General features: G+C 35.7%; 1 protein-coding gene across 1 annotated transcript in view; it reads right to left on the bottom strand.

Moving 5' to 3' along the window:
- Positions 1-337: 337 nt before the first annotated feature.
- Positions 338-19,731, bottom strand: part of tmem163a (transmembrane protein 163a) — a 28,261-nt gene continuing 8,867 nt past the window's right edge. Inside the window, exons 3-7 of the mRNA XM_016237700.1 lie at positions 6,339-6,382; positions 5,865-5,956; positions 4,488-4,584; positions 1,342-1,453; positions 338-399 (exon numbers count right to left, since the gene is read on the bottom strand). Coding sequence (XP_016093186.1) covers positions 338-399; positions 1,342-1,453; positions 4,488-4,584; positions 5,865-5,956; positions 6,339-6,382 — 407 coding nt within the window. The remainder of the gene's footprint in view (positions 400-1,341; positions 1,454-4,487; positions 4,585-5,864; positions 5,957-6,338; positions 6,383-19,731) is intronic.

Here is a 19,731-nt window from a genome sequence, read left to right as displayed (position 1 = left end):
TCAGATTAATCTTAATTTGAAATTGCTTAAAAAAAATACACCAGTGCTGCTAAAAACATTAATGAAGATCTTTTGCACTGAATTGCACAGTATGCCGTTCAAGCTAAAAAGAAAAGTAGTAAAAGACGAGAATAGATAGATTTAGGAATATTTCTGTAATTCCGTTTTTGTCTTTTTCCCTGCTTGTGGTGCTAGAAATGGTTCAACATCAGGCAGTTCAAGCTGCTATAACCTTTCAAAATCCCTTACATGCCTCATTTTGAGGGCGTTTGTGCTGATTAGTCATTTTTACTATTAATTCATAAGGACTCAATGTGTATGACAGATCACTGATGGATTATGGATCATTCCTGTTAATATTGAAGCTATTTTTCAATATTCCAACCATAGAATTAAAGCCTTCAGAAAAAATAAATCAAGCCATTACATTTTATGTGTTATTATGAATTTTATCTTCATGACACCTTCATTTAAGGTTTGTAAACAGCAGTGTCATTATTGTTGACTAATTATTTTCATTAATTGAAATAAAGCTGAAAAAATAGGTGAAAAACATAATTAATTTGAATAAAAATGAGAAATGTTGCCTTGGGAACTAACTGAAATAAGCTTAAGTACTAAAATTATTATAACTAAAACTGAAATAAAAATGAATGAAAACTAAATAGAAACATAAAAAACTATCAAAATATCATAAGAAAATTGCAATAACCAAAATTAAAATGAAAACTCATCACACAGTTCTCCCAATCAACTTTCATCCTGGCACAGCAGTTCATTTCACATTCAGAAAATGCACTAAATCTTTCAAAACCCTTCATACATCTCTAATCAAGTCTAACACCTGTATAAGCATTCAGTTACATCTAATTGTTTTGACAGGATTTCATTTTTTTGGATTTAGAATACATTTCAATATGGTATTGCTGTAGTAATGTAGCAAATTTCTGTCTTATTCAGTTCTGTTAACTGAACTTTAACAATTTTGAAAAGATTATGGCAAACATGCAAATTGACCAGTAGATACATAGACTTGTGGTGGTGGTTGTGTCTAAATGAGAAAATATGTAATGTAATTTGGAAGATATAGTCACTGAATGCATTTTTTGCCAAAGCAATAGCTTTGTGCTCACTATGTGAAGAGTTTTAAAAAGTGACCAAAGAAGTGAGAAATTGGTCCTAGTGACTGTAAAAACTGTAATATACTGTATTCATAGTCACAGAGGCAGGTGGCACCATGATGTTGTCAGCTAATAATATAAACTTAATGAGAAACAGTGACATGGTATGTGCTCATGGGTGTGTGTGTGTGTGTGTGTGTGTGTGTGTGTGATTTTATACCATCAGTGATTAGGGCTCTGCTGGTCAAAATCCTTCCCAGCATGAACTTGACAACAGCAAGAATGACACACACGAGGCCACTGACGATAGAAACGCTGAACAGGAAGTCATCCTAGCAGAGAGACAGACAGTAACAGACAGAAAGAAGAATTGTTCACAGTAGAAATGATGCAGGGTACATATGGTTGAATCATAAACTGGGAGGGGGGCACAGGCAATACCATCATGGAGATATTAAAGTCAGAATTCTTAAAGGCCTGTGAAAGTAAAAGAGGGATAAAAGTAACAATATCAATGGGACTTTCAGTTATGTCTAGTTGGCTCTTGAGGAGATACAGAGATGAAGTGCAGTTCATTTTAAGCACAAGTGAAAAGTAGCCAACTTAATATTTAATAAGGAATCGAAAACGCATAAGAGGGTTAGACTAGATTAGATACAAAGACTAAATATGAAGACACACAAACTGATTTACACAACAAACATGATGGCTTTAAGTACACAAAAAAATAACAAGTTAACAGAGCTATTCTAATAGCTGTGGAAAATGAACACGTGTGTATCAGAATATGGACATTTTTCAGAAAATATGTAAACATACATGGTCAATGAAACTGACCACAAAAGCTTTATCACAAAGCTTCACAATAAAAAGACATGACAAGATGAAAAAAACAAAGACACATGAAAACAGATCTCCAAACGAAGCACCAAGAAAAGGGAAAACAAAAGGTACATAAATAGCTATTACAAATAATAGAAAGGCATAAATGACTCGTATCAATCCTGAGGACATTTTCAGGTGCATCATAGATGAACTACAGCTGTTTTTGTTTCTTTTGCTTTTCTCTTTTCTCTCCAAACTAAGAATGTCTGCTTTCCACCCACACAACATCCAGAAGCACTTCTCCAACATTTCTAATAAGACAGTTTGTTCAGAGACCTTCATCTCCGAGGAACAGCTGAGAGACAAAGAATGTGTTTAAATTCAGACTTTCATCTTTTAAGCTGACTGGCTTGTTAAGACTGACAATTTGGATTAATTGGACCACACAGTTTTCAGTAAGGCCACCTTAGAGATTCAGAGTGATGGGTGCTGACATGAAGAGTCCAGGTCTAATGAATGTGGAACTGCAGGGCGATAGAATGAAAAAATGCACATTAAAGAATGTGGAAGCCCACTTCTGAATCATCCATCCTAATGCAACAGGAGAGGGCCGACAGGACAGATGGCTTACGGCCAGCACAATTCCATCATTAAAGCTGCTGCAGTGATGTTTCATTAGCACTTATGGGGTAAAACAAGGCTTGAATGAACCTCTTTTTTTTTCGGTTTCGGTTCGTTTTATTTCTCTCCGAATTGGCTCTGTGTGTGTGCCCATGAGTTCACGTGCAGAGATAAGGAAACGCCTCTCTGCTTATAATGTGCATTTGATAAAGCAACACATGCAAAAAACATCTTCCGCTGTAATGACTTCCAATGAGAAGCGTTTTTAAACCTGTTGTCCAACAAAAGAGAACATTAGGCAATAGCATACTCCAAAACATCAGTCGAATGTTTGAAATAACTTCCTTTTGTGATCTGATGTGGATTCTTATGACAGAATGAGGTGGAAAATATATTCTTTACTGTAAAAAGGTATCTAATATCGATTAGCAATGGATTACAAATATACTTAAAATACCTAAGCTGGCTTGAAGAACACAGATAACTATATTGTCGAAGTCGAGTGTTTATTGTCTTTATGTTTCATCATTCAAAACATTTACCTTTTTTTATGCGGTTACAGGAATAGCTGGATGCCTTTGTCCATATATGGGATTTCCTGGAATATCCTTGGTTCTATTATTTCTGAGATACACATATCTATGGTGATGCATATGGGGAGTTTCTGCGTGAGGGCGCCCTCCAGATTCCAGTATAAATAAAACATACATTGCATGTGTTTATAGCTCTCTATAATGGCCAATCCATCCTATTTTGGATAAAAATAGGAAAAATAATACTTCTCTCAAAAGAAATTTTAAGTAGAAATATAATAATCCATGTCCTTCTCCAGTGTACAGGAGTTTTTTATTGTTAATTTTTATTTTATTTTTTAAATCGCATTTAAATTGCAAAAAAACACTGAACTGAAACTAAAAACTAGTATGTATTGTATTGAACTATCAATACATCGAAGTATGTATTGAACCGTGGACTAACTGTATTGTCGCATCCCTAATATATATATATATATATAAATAAATAAAATAATATATTATATATAAAGAGAGAGAGAGTAAATTAGTACATACTGTCAGGGTTCTGTCACTTCGGTCTCGTCTGTGTGTGCGCGTGCTTTGCACGTGTGCGGCAGAACTGAAGAGATGCTGCGTGAGATGCGGCTTGTGTGCGCGCTTCAGGTGTGAGTCAGACAGCAAGATGAGACAGCAAAGAGTTGTTTTCTGCAACTTATTAAACTTAACTCTTTTTTAACATCAAGCAATTCTCTGCTATATGCATCGAACTAAAACTTTGACCTTTTGCAACGTTTTGATTTAAGTAGCTTATTATTAAAAATTCAGATATCGCATGCCCTTGCGATATGCATATTGATTCAGGTGTGAGTCAGACAGCAAGATGAGACAGCAAAGAGTTGTTTTCTGCAACTTATTAAACTTAACTCTTTTTTAACATCAAGCAATTCTCTGCTATATGCATCGAACTAAAACTTTGACCTTTTGCAACGTTTTGATTTAAGTAGCCTATTATTAAAAATTCAGATATCGCATGCCCTTGCGATATGCATATTGCGATACTTACATTTGCGATATTTCGATAATTGCAATATATGTATATATATATACATGCATAGCCACGTGTATAGCCATTTTTTCTCTCTTTCATTCTTTCTGCCTTCCTTAAATTTTTCCTCACTCTCCAGACCTGGATATCAGTTAACATATTGTTGGTAGAGGATCATAAAAAATAATGTTCAGCAATGTCACAGCAGGGATGTATCAGTGCTCAGAGATTTATCAGCAGAGATTTTAAGGTGTGAAGATGACTGTACACTATATCTATTTGTTTAACTCACCATCTATTATATTCACCTTAAAATAAATAATACAAACTATAAATATGATACACTGCCATTGAACTCACCACTTCAGGAAGAAGTTTGGTGGCCAGATCATGGATGGCCTTACCCAAAATACACATTGATGACAAGATGAATATCACACCCAGGATCACACATGCTCTGTTGATGGAGAAAGCAGAAAACATATGCTGATAAAATAATCCATTTAATCAAATCTCAGGCAGTTTTATTAGTTTATATGTTTTTGAGTTTATATGATTTGAGTTACTTTATCATTCAAATGTTTGGGGTCAGTAAGATTTTTTAAAAGATATTAATACATTATTCAGCAAAGATACAGTACATTGATTAAAAGAGACAGTAAAGCCATTTATTAAGTTACAAAAGATTTGCATTTTAAATAAATGTTCTTTTGAACTTTCTATTCATCAAAGAATCCTGAAAAACGTCACCGTATTAACTTTTTAGAAATAAAAATAATAATTGAAATGCTTCTTAAGCACCAAATCAGCATATTAGAATGATTTCTAAAGGATCAAGACTGACACTGAAGACTGGAGTAGCTGCTGAAAATCACAAAAATAAATCACATTTTAAAATATATTTAAATTGATAGCAGTCATTTTAAATTGTAATAGTATTTTACAATATTACTGTTTTAATTTATTTTTGTACAAATAAATACAGCATTGGTGAGCATTAGAGACTTCTTTAAAAACACATTTTACAAATCTTACCAACCCCCAATGTTTTAATGGCAGTGAATATTTTTTTGTTGCTGATGTTGATTCAAGGCTGAAGCAAGAACATTGACAGTTTCACAAAGGTGCACCTGGGGAACACTGGCCTCAACTGATTTAACAAATGATTTGTTTTTTATAGTAAACCTGCAGAAACCTGATCTTCTCTGAAAAATAAGAAAAGTGCCCACAATACATGTTCAGATTCCCTGTAAGACAAGCGGCCACCGGTTCACCTACAGAGACCTGCAATTCTTCTCTAGTATTGGATTATAAATCTCCCTTTCTGACACATCGACCAGAGAAATGAAATTCACAAGCCCCCACAGACTGAGGATGAAACCAGCAGCACAGGCCTTTATCAACATAATACGTCTCGAATTGAGAAAGACAGAAACAAGGCAGATCGCTCAACAAATCTGATAAATCGAACATGTTTAGACTTAAAAACATGTTGCACTGAATGTTGGTAGTCAAAAGAGAAAAGATTTTGTGTCCTACCATGCTCCACCACAATCCCAAATGTACTAGCTTTACTAAGAATAGCACTGACAGTGAAATGTTGACTTATATTTTAAAATGTTTGGAATGTATTTTTTTAATGTTGGTCACAAAGGAAGCATTATTCATCATTTTTAGTGATTTGCTGCAGGTTCAGTGCCCTACATACTACAGACAGCTCATCTTTTGTTTACTTACATGTATTCTCTATGGGCAGAGTGCACCGCTGCAGCATTGCTATAGCGCCACAGCACTATAATGGAGGAAAGAACATCTAACGTCGCGTCAAACTGAAAAACAACAGTGATTCATCAGTGCTATAAAAATAAAAACTGTCACAAACTTAGGTCCAGTGATAGACTAATGAACCAGTTCCAGAGCTGCCCTGAGCACAAGAATGTAATGAATGCAAATGTAATAAATCAAAAACAAAACCTGCATCATAAAAAATATCCTTTAAAGCAGCTCATCATCCTTTTGTTCCCAGTGTCATTAGCAATCATCTTTCATATCTTACGTTAGGTGTGTGGATATGCTTAACACGGACACCATTTAAATAATATTTACACATAGCTTGACGAGTGAACATAAAGCAGAAACAAATTCACACTTTTCCAGACATCTTTGCCTAAAAATAACATGTAATTCATTAACACTGAAGATTATACTTACGGCAAATCCAAAAGCTGATGCACTGTGTCTCATGAAGGATACAGCTATGGGGGAGAACAAAACAAGAGAGAAGAAGAAGAGAGAATGATGTATCTGTATTTATATATTACATCACAAATAATACACAGTACAGCACTTTGCAACACTAACTAATGTAAAGGAGCTTCTGATGGATATTAAGCTGTTTCTAACAGTGACTACGTCTATCATTCTGAACATTAAATTAAAAAATCGCACAGTATCAGCATTGCTTTTTGAAAATGGTACAATGACAATACTAGGTATTGAGCACATAAATATTATCTGTATTATATAATATGTATTATTCTATTATTTTCTATTCTATACCACAGTATATTTAAGGGAAAACGAGTCACACAAAAAATGTATTTCACATCAAAAACAATTATAAAATAGTAATAATATAATATAATATAATATAATATAATATAATATAATATAATATAATATAATATAATATAATATAATATAATATAAGCCAAAAGCTGGAACAGGAAAGCTAGAAAAACATTATAAATGGAATAAAACATTGTCTGAAACACTGTTGTCTTTTGAACAGACAAAATCACAGACAGTCAAGAGAGGGCAACAGACAAACTGCTGTTGGAAAGTCTGGTGAGGGGATTGTAACATCAGTGAGTTTCACACAGAGAGGACGTGCCTCCTGTACACGTTCATGCAGCTCTGAGTCCAAACTAATGGGTCATTCAAAGCACAGGTCTGTTGTACAGTGTCAGCCATTGTTATCAGATGAAAGTGCAATTGTCAAATCCCGTGTTACATTTATCAGTAACAGAATGCACAGTCAACTCACCCCTCTATTTGCATCTATTAAAATGTGAATTGAAAAAGGCTGCCCACTGTGTTTTGACTTTTTTGACAAAGCTCTCTAACTGTATAGATGTGAGACTCTCCATTTTACCAAGCGTGAGCTTGCATTTGAGAGGCTCTATTTGCTGCCCCCCTCTCGAGTGGAGAACGCTCACTGTTCGATTGATCTCCAACTTTAAAGACAGACTCGACCAACACGTGTCATAGCAACAGAGGGGCTGCACACTGCACAATGCACTGCCCTTGAAACAGAAGAACACTTCAGCCCTTGGAGCTGTTGTTATGCATGGAAAACAAAAGATTTTTTGTTTATTAAATCAAATGATAAAAACTACTGACGATGTTCTCATAACAAATGTTGATGCAGTCAATGCATTGTAATATATAATATCCAACAGTGTCAGAGTGGTAGCATTGTGGTCAGTACAAGTGTTAATCAGTGGTGAGTAGTGCTGGGCAGTATGACCAAAAATTTATAGCACGGTATTTTTCAAAATTATACCGGTTTCACGGTATATGATGGTATTTTTTTTCCATGCATGACCGGGTGTTAACCATATTTTCTTCTGATTGAGAGAGGAAATACTGCAGTATATAACTTAGAATGCCCCATTTTACTGTCATGATGAGTGAATATTGTCAAAAAATACCACACTAAATAGTGACTAAATACAACCCCTTTTAATACATGTTAACCAGGAGTCACTCTCATTTATAATCGCTGCATCGTCTGATAAAATCAACATGCATCTACATTTAAGAGCGGCTATGCGGTTGTTAAGCGACAGGTGCTAGGAAATGCTGTTTTGTACTCATTTATTGACGAGTCTGAATGCGCTGCTTCTCTGCCGCTCACTGCACAGAACAGACGCCGAGAGAGGTGACACTTCTCCGGGAAAGTCAGACCTTGCGTTCACGGGACAGCACTGGCGAAATCTTCCAACTGAACCTTAGCTAAGGTTTATCCAAAAAAGTTGCTAGGTTTGTCAGTATGAATATTCTATGGGAAAAAGCCACTAAAAGGGTCTGAAAGTTGCTAAATCTAGTGCTAAAGTCGCGCTCGTGTGTGTTAGACGCAGGAGTTGATGGCAGGGGGCGGTGGATATTTGTGGCGGTCAATGTGGATATTGTGGATGAGTTCTTCTGTGTCATCACGTACTATTAGTTCTACAGCAGTTTCGGAACTTTCATGCTTAGGAACACATACAGCTGTTCCCTCAACACAGTGCACCAGTGAAAAGGGACCCCTTTCAAACAGTGTCGCGTTCCGAACGTTGTTTAAGCGACATACATTGTGGTATTTCCACATCGTATTTTCAAATTCATATTTAAAAATAAACACCGGTATTCGGTATGAACCGGTATACCACCCAGCACTAGTGGTGAGACTAGAACAGGTTCAAGTTTGGCCAAGATTGTGTTTCCATCACATTCTATCTCTTCATTTTATTTCTCAACTCTCACGATCAATAAAAATGTGGCAAGCGAAACAAGTACATCTAGATTGCTTGAATTTCTGCATTTAACAGACCAACAAAGGGCCCAAAACAACGGCTGAGGGGTCATAATACTAAAATGAATATATACAGCTTACATGTTTAATAACTATAAACATGTGCAGTTGTTTGCTGATGGCTTTTCATAACTTGCCAAAATGAGCAGATAAAAAAAGTACAAGTCTATCTGGAAAAGATAAAATCCACATTCTTCCTATGCATATGAAATATTCCCCAAAAAAACTGAGCACATAGGAATGAATGTGGGGATCAAAGAGCCCAGTGAGTGTAGTTACAGCTCAGGAAACATGCTAGAGGAAGTAGGTCAAAATGAGTGTGAATATCTCCAGTCCTGCATTACATCCATATTAGTATTAACAAGAAAAATTAATTTTTCTGCTGATGTAAAAATACATGGTTTTGAAATTACATGTTCAATAAGCACATATGGCTGTGGTGTTCAGGTGTCAGTATAGTGTATCTTTTAAAGGCTTAGGTGGAAACTGGAGGTGGGAAGTGTAGGTTGGTCCAGATCTTTTGACAAACAGCAGGCTTGAAATGGGGAAAGTTATACATAATTCAAGTTTCCAAATCGAAACACAAAACGAAAACACTGTGTTGGGGGTCTGCTAACAAGACACAAGACACCTAACAGAAGAAAAGCTGTAAATGTTGTTTCAAATATTTAAATAGCATACATAAGTGCAGTGAATATATAAATATAAATATGTGTATAATTGCAGTCCTAAGGGACATCTCAGGTTTCTATGAGAACCGGAGCTTCTAACAGAAGCTTCAGTCACACGATGACTTTACCAATTGGCTCTTTTATTTCGAAAATTGGGTTCACATTTAGCATTGTTTTACACATTTTCATGGGTGAAATCCAATCCTTTCAATGGGAATTTCTGTGTGTTCGGCGCTTTATACATCTCTACATGCCTGTGAAATGTTGCTGAAATGGTCTCTAACTTGGTTGTTAGTAAAGCCACCACATTGTGCATTGCAGTTTCTCAAATCATTCTTTTGAATGAGCCTTTTTTTAATTTTCAATGAATCAACTATAATCCAATTCATAAAACTGTCTGAATGATTTGTTCAGTTGAACTCACTGAATCAGTGATCATGTTGCAGCAGTTAAGATGTGAATAAGGATTTAAATTACAGTCTGTTTATCAAACACATCAAATGACTTTAATAGACTTGGACAATAGCTCCTGAATTGTATGGACAACACTTGTATGATCATGTTATATTTTTGTGGCACTATTTGAAGCTTCAAAGTCCCCATTAAATGTACCCATTAATTGTAATTACATGGAAAAATGTATAAGGTAATTCTTCAAACGTTGCTGTGTGTTCCACAGAAGAAAGCCACATGGGTTTCAAATGACACAAGGGTGAGTCCATGATGATGCTAATAAATACATGGTTTTGAAATTACATGTTCAATAAGCACATATGGCTGTGGTGTTCAGGTGTCAGTATACTTTCATTTGTTTAGTGTATCTTTTAAAGGCTTAGGTGGAAACTGGAGGTGGGAAGTGTAGGTTGGTCCAGATCTTTTGACAAACAGCAGGCTTGAAATGGGGAAAGTTATACATAATTCAAGTTTCCAAATCGAAACACAAAACGAAAACACTGTGTTGGGGGTCTGCTAACAAGACACAAGACACCTAACAGAAGAAAAGCTGTAAATGTTGTTTCAAATATTTAAATAGCATACATAAGTGCAGTGAATATATAAATATAAATATGTGTATAATTGCAGTCCTAAGGGACATCTCAGGTTTCTATGAGAACCGGAGCTTCTAACAGAAGCTTCAGTCACACGATGACTTTACCAATTGGCTCTTTTATTTCGAAAATTGGGTTCACATTTAGCATTGTTTTACACATTTTCATGGGTGAAATCCAATCCTTTCAATGGGAATCCATGCAAACGGGAATTTCGCCTGAGGGCAAATAATTTCTCCACACAGCTTCCACAACAGGTTCAAGTTGGTTACACAGATTCGCCCTGTTGACCATCAGAAAGCTGCTTGTTTTGAATGTAACTTCTGTGTGTTCGGCGCTTTATACATCTCTACATGCCTGTGAAATGTTGCTGAAATGGTCTCTAACTTGGTTGTTAGTAAAGCCACCACATTGTGCATTGCAGTTTCTCAAATCATTCTTTTGAATGAGCCTTTTTTAATTTTCAATGAATCAACTATAATCCAATTCATAAAACTGTCTGAATGATTTGTTCAGTTGAACTCACTGAATCAGTGATCATGTTGCAGCAGTTAAGATGTGAATAATGATTTAAATTACAGTCTGTTTATCAAACACATCAAATGACTTTAATAGACTTGGACTATAGCTCCTGAATTGTATGGACAACACTTGTATGATCATGTTATACTTTTGTGGCACTATTTGAAGTTTCAAAGTCCCCATTAAATGTACCCATTAATTGTAATTACATGGAAAAATTTATAAGGTAATTCTTCAAACGTTGCTGTGTGTTCCACAGAAGAAAGCCACATGGGTTTCAAATGACACAAGGGTGAGTCCATGATGATACTAATGATGAGGACTATTCCTTTAACTAGATTGTTCATTTTATATAATTTCCAAAACAATAATCCTACACTGGTCAATAAACTATTAAAATGTCATTTTCATTGCTCCAAAACAAACACATACTGATATGAGCTCAACAGAATGACAATGACATTTTAAATTCCTCTTCGTAATAAAAGAGGAGTGGTGGGAGAACCCCTCTCTGAGAGCTTCGGGCCGATAATGGCCACCGCTCCTGCTTTTCATGCTAATCCCCGTCTCCCCGAGTCAATAGGCTTAAGTGAATATCAATAACATGCTCTTAATATCTTAGTGTCAGGATAGTGTGTGTATATGAAAAGGACTTAATCGCCAATTCCAATGCAAATGAATGCAAACTCCTCGACCTCATGTAGCAGCCACATTAGGGGACAGAGGCTATTACAACAATGCTCTTCCTCAGCTCTGCTGCAAAATGTTGTCTTTAATAATTCACAACCTCCAGCACTGGACCATTTGCCACATGCAGAGTGAAGTTTACTGCACTCCCAACCATCAGTGCAGCTCACCAGCGCTGCCATCAAATTTAGGGAATTTAATTCAGAAAAACGGTGGAGTTTAGGCTTCATGTGAAATATGATCATCATACAGTGCAAGTCTTACAAGGGAGCTAAAGTCATATGCTCTGTGGGTGAGACTAACATTGAATTAAGAAGTTTAAAAGTGCACCTTAAGGGTCTAACAACTTTTTTAAAATTATGTTTCAAATAAGCTGATTTCCAGAAACTCGTTCTCACCACAAACAAATAAATCGACCAACCACAGACTTCTACAGTCTTAGAAAGAAAGAAAAATACTAATTGAAAAAACACATTTGCATTATTATTCCAGAAGAAATAAGGCACTTTGCACATTCATAATGTAAGCTGTAATGACTTCAGTAGAATATTTGTACTGCTAAGAACTTTAGTCAAAGGACAAATAAACAGACGGAATAGTGAAGCAGTATATCAGTGACTCATTGCCCCGGTGACTTGACTGTTTTCTTAGATTAGTTGTTCAGCTGTGTGCTGGAGGAAAAATGTGACTTTAAAATTGATGTGTTTATCCACAAAATAATTTACACACTACCTTGCACACAGCTGCACACAAAATACGTCCATACATCTCTAAAGCATTTAGCATAAAGAAATGTGCAAAAAATGCAAGCATATTTGTTTGCGTTTTACAAGACTAAAACACTTTAGTTTACTTATAATACCAAATTAGAATTTTATATGGTACTTTTGATTTAATTTAAGTAATTAAATAATGCACATAGATAGATACATTTCAAAGGACTTTGATGGCCTGTAGAAAACGGGTTTAAAGGAGTATTAGATTATGACTATTAGATTAGATTATAAATTATGCTCTTATAATGTGGAGATGTTATATAGACCTGTGACAATAAACAAAATAGAATCCTCCAAACATTTTTATTGGATGCATTTGAAGGAAATTTAAATTTCATGCAATAGTACAAAATGAGATATTCCAAAGAAAATGCATTCATTCCATTATTTTAACAAGTTGGAGATAAATCTCTTTTATGCCAAATATCAGGAAAGAATTGCCTTTATTCCCAGAGTTATTCCCAGATTCCAGGTATTCCCTCTTGTGGGACCGGCTACACGCCCGACCTGCCTCCTCACCCTCAGAATCTCTGTGGTACCGCATCCAGGTTCCAGAGACCTAATCTAGGTTGATTTATTGAGGTCACACTCACAGCACATGCAGCTCACGTCTGAGCTCGGCTTGCAGGAGCCCCTTGAGACCAGAGACTCCCCACCAATATGGCCGGTCGAGCAGATTTGCTGGGCTGCCGTTTCGCTGTTAACAGAGAGAGAGCTGCACCTGCTTTCTGCTGCAGAACGCTATCAAATATATACTGATATAGGCTTCAGGACATGCCAGACTGACAGTGTTTCTAAGGAAGTTTCATGGTTTGTATGCATGTTTCAAGTCATTTAAATTTAATGTGGTGTGTGTGAAGAAGCATGTGACAGGGTTGACATGCCCACAGACACATCTGATCCCCAGTCAGTGCTCACGCTCACGTAAACACACCAATGGAGTTCGGCTGACTGAATAACTGAATAAATTCTGTAGGACTGAAAAGAAAAATTAATGCCACTCAGTACATGCAATAAACGTTAATGATATAAAATGAGATTTACAATATTTCTGGGGAAAAAGCAGATAAAATATTTAAAATTTTAATCATTTAATACTTGACAGCAGAAGCTTATGATTTTTATTGCATGTGGCTCAAATAAAATAAAAATGAATAAATGAATTTAATGGGTGCTGCTAACAGAGAGATAAAACATCTAACTAGACTGTAATTTTTCTGTTAAATTTGCTGTTTTTAAATTTTTGGGTGGCAACAGATTCACGCTTTGATATTAAAGTTCCAGCCTGTTTAAAGTTTAACCAGCAAAGACCTGATTTGTTGGTATAATGACTTTGTATTACTCAAAAGTCTCTCTGGTGTATTTTAGAAGAGTCTATTAGACTGTGGCACAGTGGAAACTAGAATTACATCACTAGATAAATATTTAATCACCTTAAAAATATATTTCAAAATAAATAATTTTTCATTAAAAACGATTACATATTTTACTTGAAATTCTTCATGGTGAATTGTAAGGGTTTTTAGGACTCTCACAATCAATTATGCTTAAAGTTAAAGTGTGTAAATTCTGAACCAAATAACGTCACAAAATAGAACAATGCAAAATAACGACGTTAGATGTTCAGAACACTCCCCCTGTCTGCCATTGGTCAAGCAAACAGGTAGCCCCACGTCCAAAATCATGTCATTGGTTGAGCCAATGTTGCTGTGTCAAGCCAAAGTCCCTTTCAAGGAAAGTCTGTTCACTTTGCGGCCACATTTGTATTGCCTTGGGGGAATCATTTCAGGCATGCAAGACAAGGTCCTATTTACTTCAGTGGGGAAATCCTGAACTCTCAAAGACTGCTTGCCACACTCACATGTAAATAACATGTTTCAAATCAACAACAAAATGAGACATGAACCCCCATAAACATTGTTTCTTATTCTCATATATTGTTAAAAAAGCTTATATTTCAGGCTGGTCAATGTGGCACAATGTGCATGTGAATTTGCCCGTCTCAGGACACTTACTGCTTCTATGGCAACTAGAGCTTCTAATGGCAGTTGCAGTGACGCACTTACATTACTAATTGACTATTGGCTCGTTTGTTTAGAGGCCGGGACTTATTCTGCCATATTGCACTTTCTCCCATTCACAGTAATATACGTAAGTGCACCTTCTTGGTATTTCTAAAGTCTTTGGTCAAGCTGGACAGAACTTGCAGAACTTTCAGAGTAATGTTGAAAGTGCCACAGAGCCACATCGTTCACACTTTTCAAGGGAATCATCCTACAAATAGCTTACCTCTGGCTGCATATTAAAAACAGTACTTGAACATTAAAAAATTAAATTTTTTAGCTTTAAGATAATTTTTCCTCTACATTACAGTTGCCTGCAGACTGAGGCAAAGACAAATCATATTGTATCAGATGAGCAGATAGACACACAGACAGGTAGATAGAAAGACAAACTGCAGAGTTTCAGAGTGACTGATGATGTGTCCCACAAACACCAGCAGTATGGCTGCCATCAGGACACTGGTTCCATTATTAGAGAACAATTTTGTGATGCCGGTCCTGCCTAAATGGACTGGAAGGAGAACTCAACACCGACCCGTAATCTGTTTAGACAGGTTCCTAATGGAGCTGAACGGCAGACGTCTGCAGCGCTCTGCTCAGGTTACAGGGCCAGTAAAATACATGCAACTCATTTAGCCAAACCTTTCTTGATGTTTCAAGCAGGTCCTGCAGAGGAACAAAAACATTGGGCCTATATACTTAGCTAACAACATGGGGATGACAAAACTATAGGACAAAACAATAAATGATCATCATCTTATGACAACATGGTCAAAATAGCCTCAGGCAGCACAACACATTGATGAGGTGAGAGAAGGACATTCAGTATGTGCAGAAAATGGGGAGTGACTTCAGGTGGAATGTGTTGCCGCACTGAAAATGTCACCAACCACGGTCTTTTAAAGGTGATGTCACATCTCAGTGATGATTCACAAGTGAAAAAGTGTCAAATAATTTTAGAGAACTGAAGAAACCAACAGGGATAAAATTAGTTAAAGTACTCACAGTGTATCTGAAGTGAAAATGTTCTCCTAAATGCTTGGTTGAACTTGATATAAGATGCCTGTCATCAGGAAAGGAATAAAGACAGACAGCCAGGATGAGGCTGATAAAGACAGTCCCAGTGTAAAGATACAGAACTCAAACAAGACCCAACAATCTCTCAGTGAGGCTGCTTTAGTGGGCGATATTATATTTCACACACACAATTTTTCTAACCACTAATTAACTCTGACCAGTGCTGAGTGTATCTGGAGAACTTGGCCTCAGTTGGCTAAATGTCAGTTCAATTAAACAATGCTAAATTTGGATGTTATGTTGCCTGGAATCCCATTTTAAATGTAACATTAACATAATGATATATTTAATATGATCTATGATCTATGTAAGTAATAAAACGGAACTGAAGACGCTGATGAGGTTGAAAAGCACAGTGACTGCTGCAGTGATGAACCACCAGACATTAGTTCAGTTCACTAAAACGGCTGAAATGACAGGCTAATGATTCATCACTATCGCTTCAATTTAAAAGTTAAGATATTATTAATATTTAACAAATGGACCGCCACACTCTGCATTCCATCAGCAAACAATTACAATTGTTACAATGTATACATTTTTGTAAAAATAAAATAAAATAAAAAAGGAAGGAAGGACGGAAATTGCGATTTTACTTAAAAAAAAAAAGAAAACTCAACAGATGAAATATATTATAGAATGAAATGCAGAAAGAAAGAAAAAAGAAAAAGATGTATTGCAATTTTTGTAAAGAAACTCAAAAGACAAATCATATTGTATCAGATGAGCAGATAGACACACAGACAGGTAGATAGAAAGACAAACTGCAGAGTTTCAGAGTGACTGATGATGTGTCCCACAAACACCAGCAGTATGGCTGCCATCAGGACACTGGTTCCATTATTAGAGAACAATTTTGTGATGCCGGTCCTGCCTAAATGGACTGGAAGGAGAACTCAACACCGACCCGTAATCTGTTTAGACAGGTTCCTAATGGAGCTGAACGGCAGACGTCTGCAGCGCTCTGCTCAGGTTACAGGGCCAGTAAAATACATGCAACTCATTTAGCCAAACCTTTCTTGATGTTTCAAGCAGGTCCTGCAGAGGAACAAAAACATTGGGCCTATATACTTAGCTAACAACATGGGGATGACAAAACTATAGGACAAAACAATAAATGATCATCATCTTATGACAACATGGTCAAAATAGCCTCAGGCAGCACAACACATTGATGAGGTGAGAGAAGGACATTCAGTATGTGCAGAAAATGGGGAGTGACTTCAGGTGGAATGTGTTGCCGCACTGAAAATGTCACCAACCACGGTCTTTTAAAGGTGATGTCACATCTCAGTGATGATTCACAAGTGAAAAAGTGTCAAATAATTTTAGAGAACTGAAGAAACCAACAGGGATAAAATTAGTTAAAGTACTCACAGTGTATCTGAAGTGAAAATGTTCTCCTAAATGCTTGGTTGAACTTGATATAAGATGCCTGTCATCAGGAAAGGAATAAAGACAGACAGCTGGGAATAAAGTTCAACTGCAGTGAATAAATCTTCTCTGTCTTTTGGCACTGTGTGTGGATATAATCCATTATACTGTGAAACTATTAGCTATAGCACATGTCAGGATGAGGCTGATAAAGACAGTCCCAGTGTAAAGATACAGAACTCAAACAAGACCCAACAATCTCTCAGTGAGGCTGCTTTAGTGGGCGATATTATATTTCACACACACAATTTTCCTAACCACTAATTAACTCTGACCAGTGCTGAGTGTATCTGGAGAACTTGGCCTCAGTTGGCTAAATGTCAGTTCAATTAAACAATGCTAAATTTGGATGTTATGTTGCCTGGAATCCCATTTTAAATGTAACATTAACATAATGATATATTTAATATGATCTATGATCTATGTAAGTAATAAAACGGAACTGAAGACGCTGATGAGGTTGAAAAGCACAGTGACTGCTGCAGTGATGAACCACCAGACATTAGTTCAGTTCACTAAAACGGCTGAAATGACAGGCTAATGATTCATCACTATCGCTTCTCACTTTCAGTATTATTTTGGTAGCAATCAGCATGGGTTCACACTGGAAGGCCTTAATTAAAATTGGAGTCTCAAGGATCTAGTTATTATGCCACATATCATGACTTGAAAACTGGAATACTGATTTCCCATGAGTGCTACATTCCACCAGTGTTGTCTCATTTTTGACTATGAATTTTAATGTAACATCATTAAAAACTCAGTTGCACACCCAACTACACACATTCATTCACACCACATATTCAGGAATGAAAAATTGATGATCACTGATTCATGTGAGTGTACTTTAATTCTGAATGTCCTCCCTGCCTGCCTCTTAAATGAGTCATTTATATAAAAAAATAAATAAATAAAACATGTATTTACGAGACTAGTTCAACCAGTTTGTTGCAATTTATCCCATGGAAACTAAAATTAATTTTTTAAGAATTTTTGGAAGATTTGGAATATAACGTATGAATCGTATAAAATACTTTTATGATACTACCATCCATTTGTGGTGATTTTTTATCCTTTTTATAGTGTCTCACCTTAAGGAACAATGCTTTAAAAAATTCTAATTTTGTAGAAGCACAATACTAGTTTGTAACAACAAATAAATAACCATTTTTTTTGTTTGTTTGTTTGTTTTACAGCCAATGTAATGTGTGAATATAGTGAATGTAGCCACTGCAGTATGAGCAAGGTGACACTGAAGGAACAAAATAGATAATTTGCATAAAAGGCAAATGTTCTCTGAGCACATATCCGGCATTTAGCTAGTATAAAAATCCAGATTTCATTTGTGCAGTGTTGTTGCACTTCACCTGAAACCAAATGCAAAATACTTATGTTGCTATGCCATTACTAAACGCTACAAGCTGTTTAAAACACAAAGCATGTATCACATCACCAGCTGAATTATAACAGTACTGACCCTTCGTTAAGCTCTTTCCACCTTAAGTTATTTTGCTAGCTCTGTCGAGCTTTCCGACAATCTCACATTCTGCTGTCTGCATTGTTGAACTCAGGAATAAATGGATAAGGATTTAATAACCACGCCTGCTAATCATGAAAGTAAATGACATAACAGAATAATAAGAATGATAAAAGGACAACAGGATAAGTCCTAAAAAATACAGTGCAAATGAACATCCTAATTTTCCACACTGACCTGATTGAATGAAAACCTTCACAGATACAGATCCGTTTCTCACATACTGGATTGACTTAAAAGTCATTGTAAAGTACTATAAGGCACATTGAAATTATATACACTACTATTCAAAAGATTGGAGTCAGTAAGATTTTTTTTTCAAGAAATTAATAATAAAATAAGATAATAAAACAAATTATATATTTTTATTTAGCAAGGAAGCTTTAATTTGATCATAAGTGATGACTTTTTATATCAAATAAATGCTGTTCTTTCAAACTTTATTTTTCGAAGAATATAAGAATATTAAGCAGCACAACTGTTTTCAACATTGATAATTATTCAAATAATTATTTTTATAATAAAAAGTTATTTAAAATTGTAAGAATATGTTCACAATATTACTGTATTACTATATTGTTGATCAAATAAATGCCTTGGTAAAAAAAAAAACTTATTTCAAAAACATTTTAAAAACTTTTAAACAATAGTGTATAAAAGTAAATATAAACAAAAAAAAAAGACTCAAAACTGAACCAGGAAACATTTTTACTAGCTGTGGCCATATATTTTTGGGCTTACAATAACATTCTAAGTCCTGCATCAGAGATCTGCAATGTAGTTCAGGCTACTAAAATCTAAATTTCTTAACCAGTCAATATCTCCAACAAAAAAAACTTGCTGGAAATGTTGTCAAATATTGAATCTTCTAAAAATCATATAAAATCAACACACCCAATGTAATGGGAAGAAAATCTATAGCCAGTGCAATACCAGAAGCAATGGTATGTTACAGGCCCTTATTGTGAAATCACTGCCAGATAGAGATACCAAACCACTACTCATGACCATGACTGATGAAGCAGAAATAAAACGTCAAGCTCTTTTGCTGATCGGTGCATTACATTGTAAAATGTAATTAGGTGGAACTAATAAGACACAGAGTTAAGGGTAAATCTTGCATAACACTCATAAAAGATCCATCTTATGGAAAGTTACCTGGCCATATTGATAGCAGAAATGTGTCTTTGACAACAGAAATCTTTTACGCAG

Source organism: Sinocyclocheilus grahami, unplaced genomic scaffold, assembly GCF_001515645.1.
Source record: "Sinocyclocheilus grahami isolate Dianchi unplaced genomic scaffold, SAMN03320097.WGS_v1.1 scaffold523.1, whole genome shotgun sequence".
NCBI lineage: Eukaryota > Metazoa > Chordata > Actinopteri > Cypriniformes > Cyprinidae > Sinocyclocheilus > Sinocyclocheilus grahami.
Note: the sequence above shows the minus strand (reverse complement) of the source record. Positions and strands in the feature narration are given on the sequence as shown.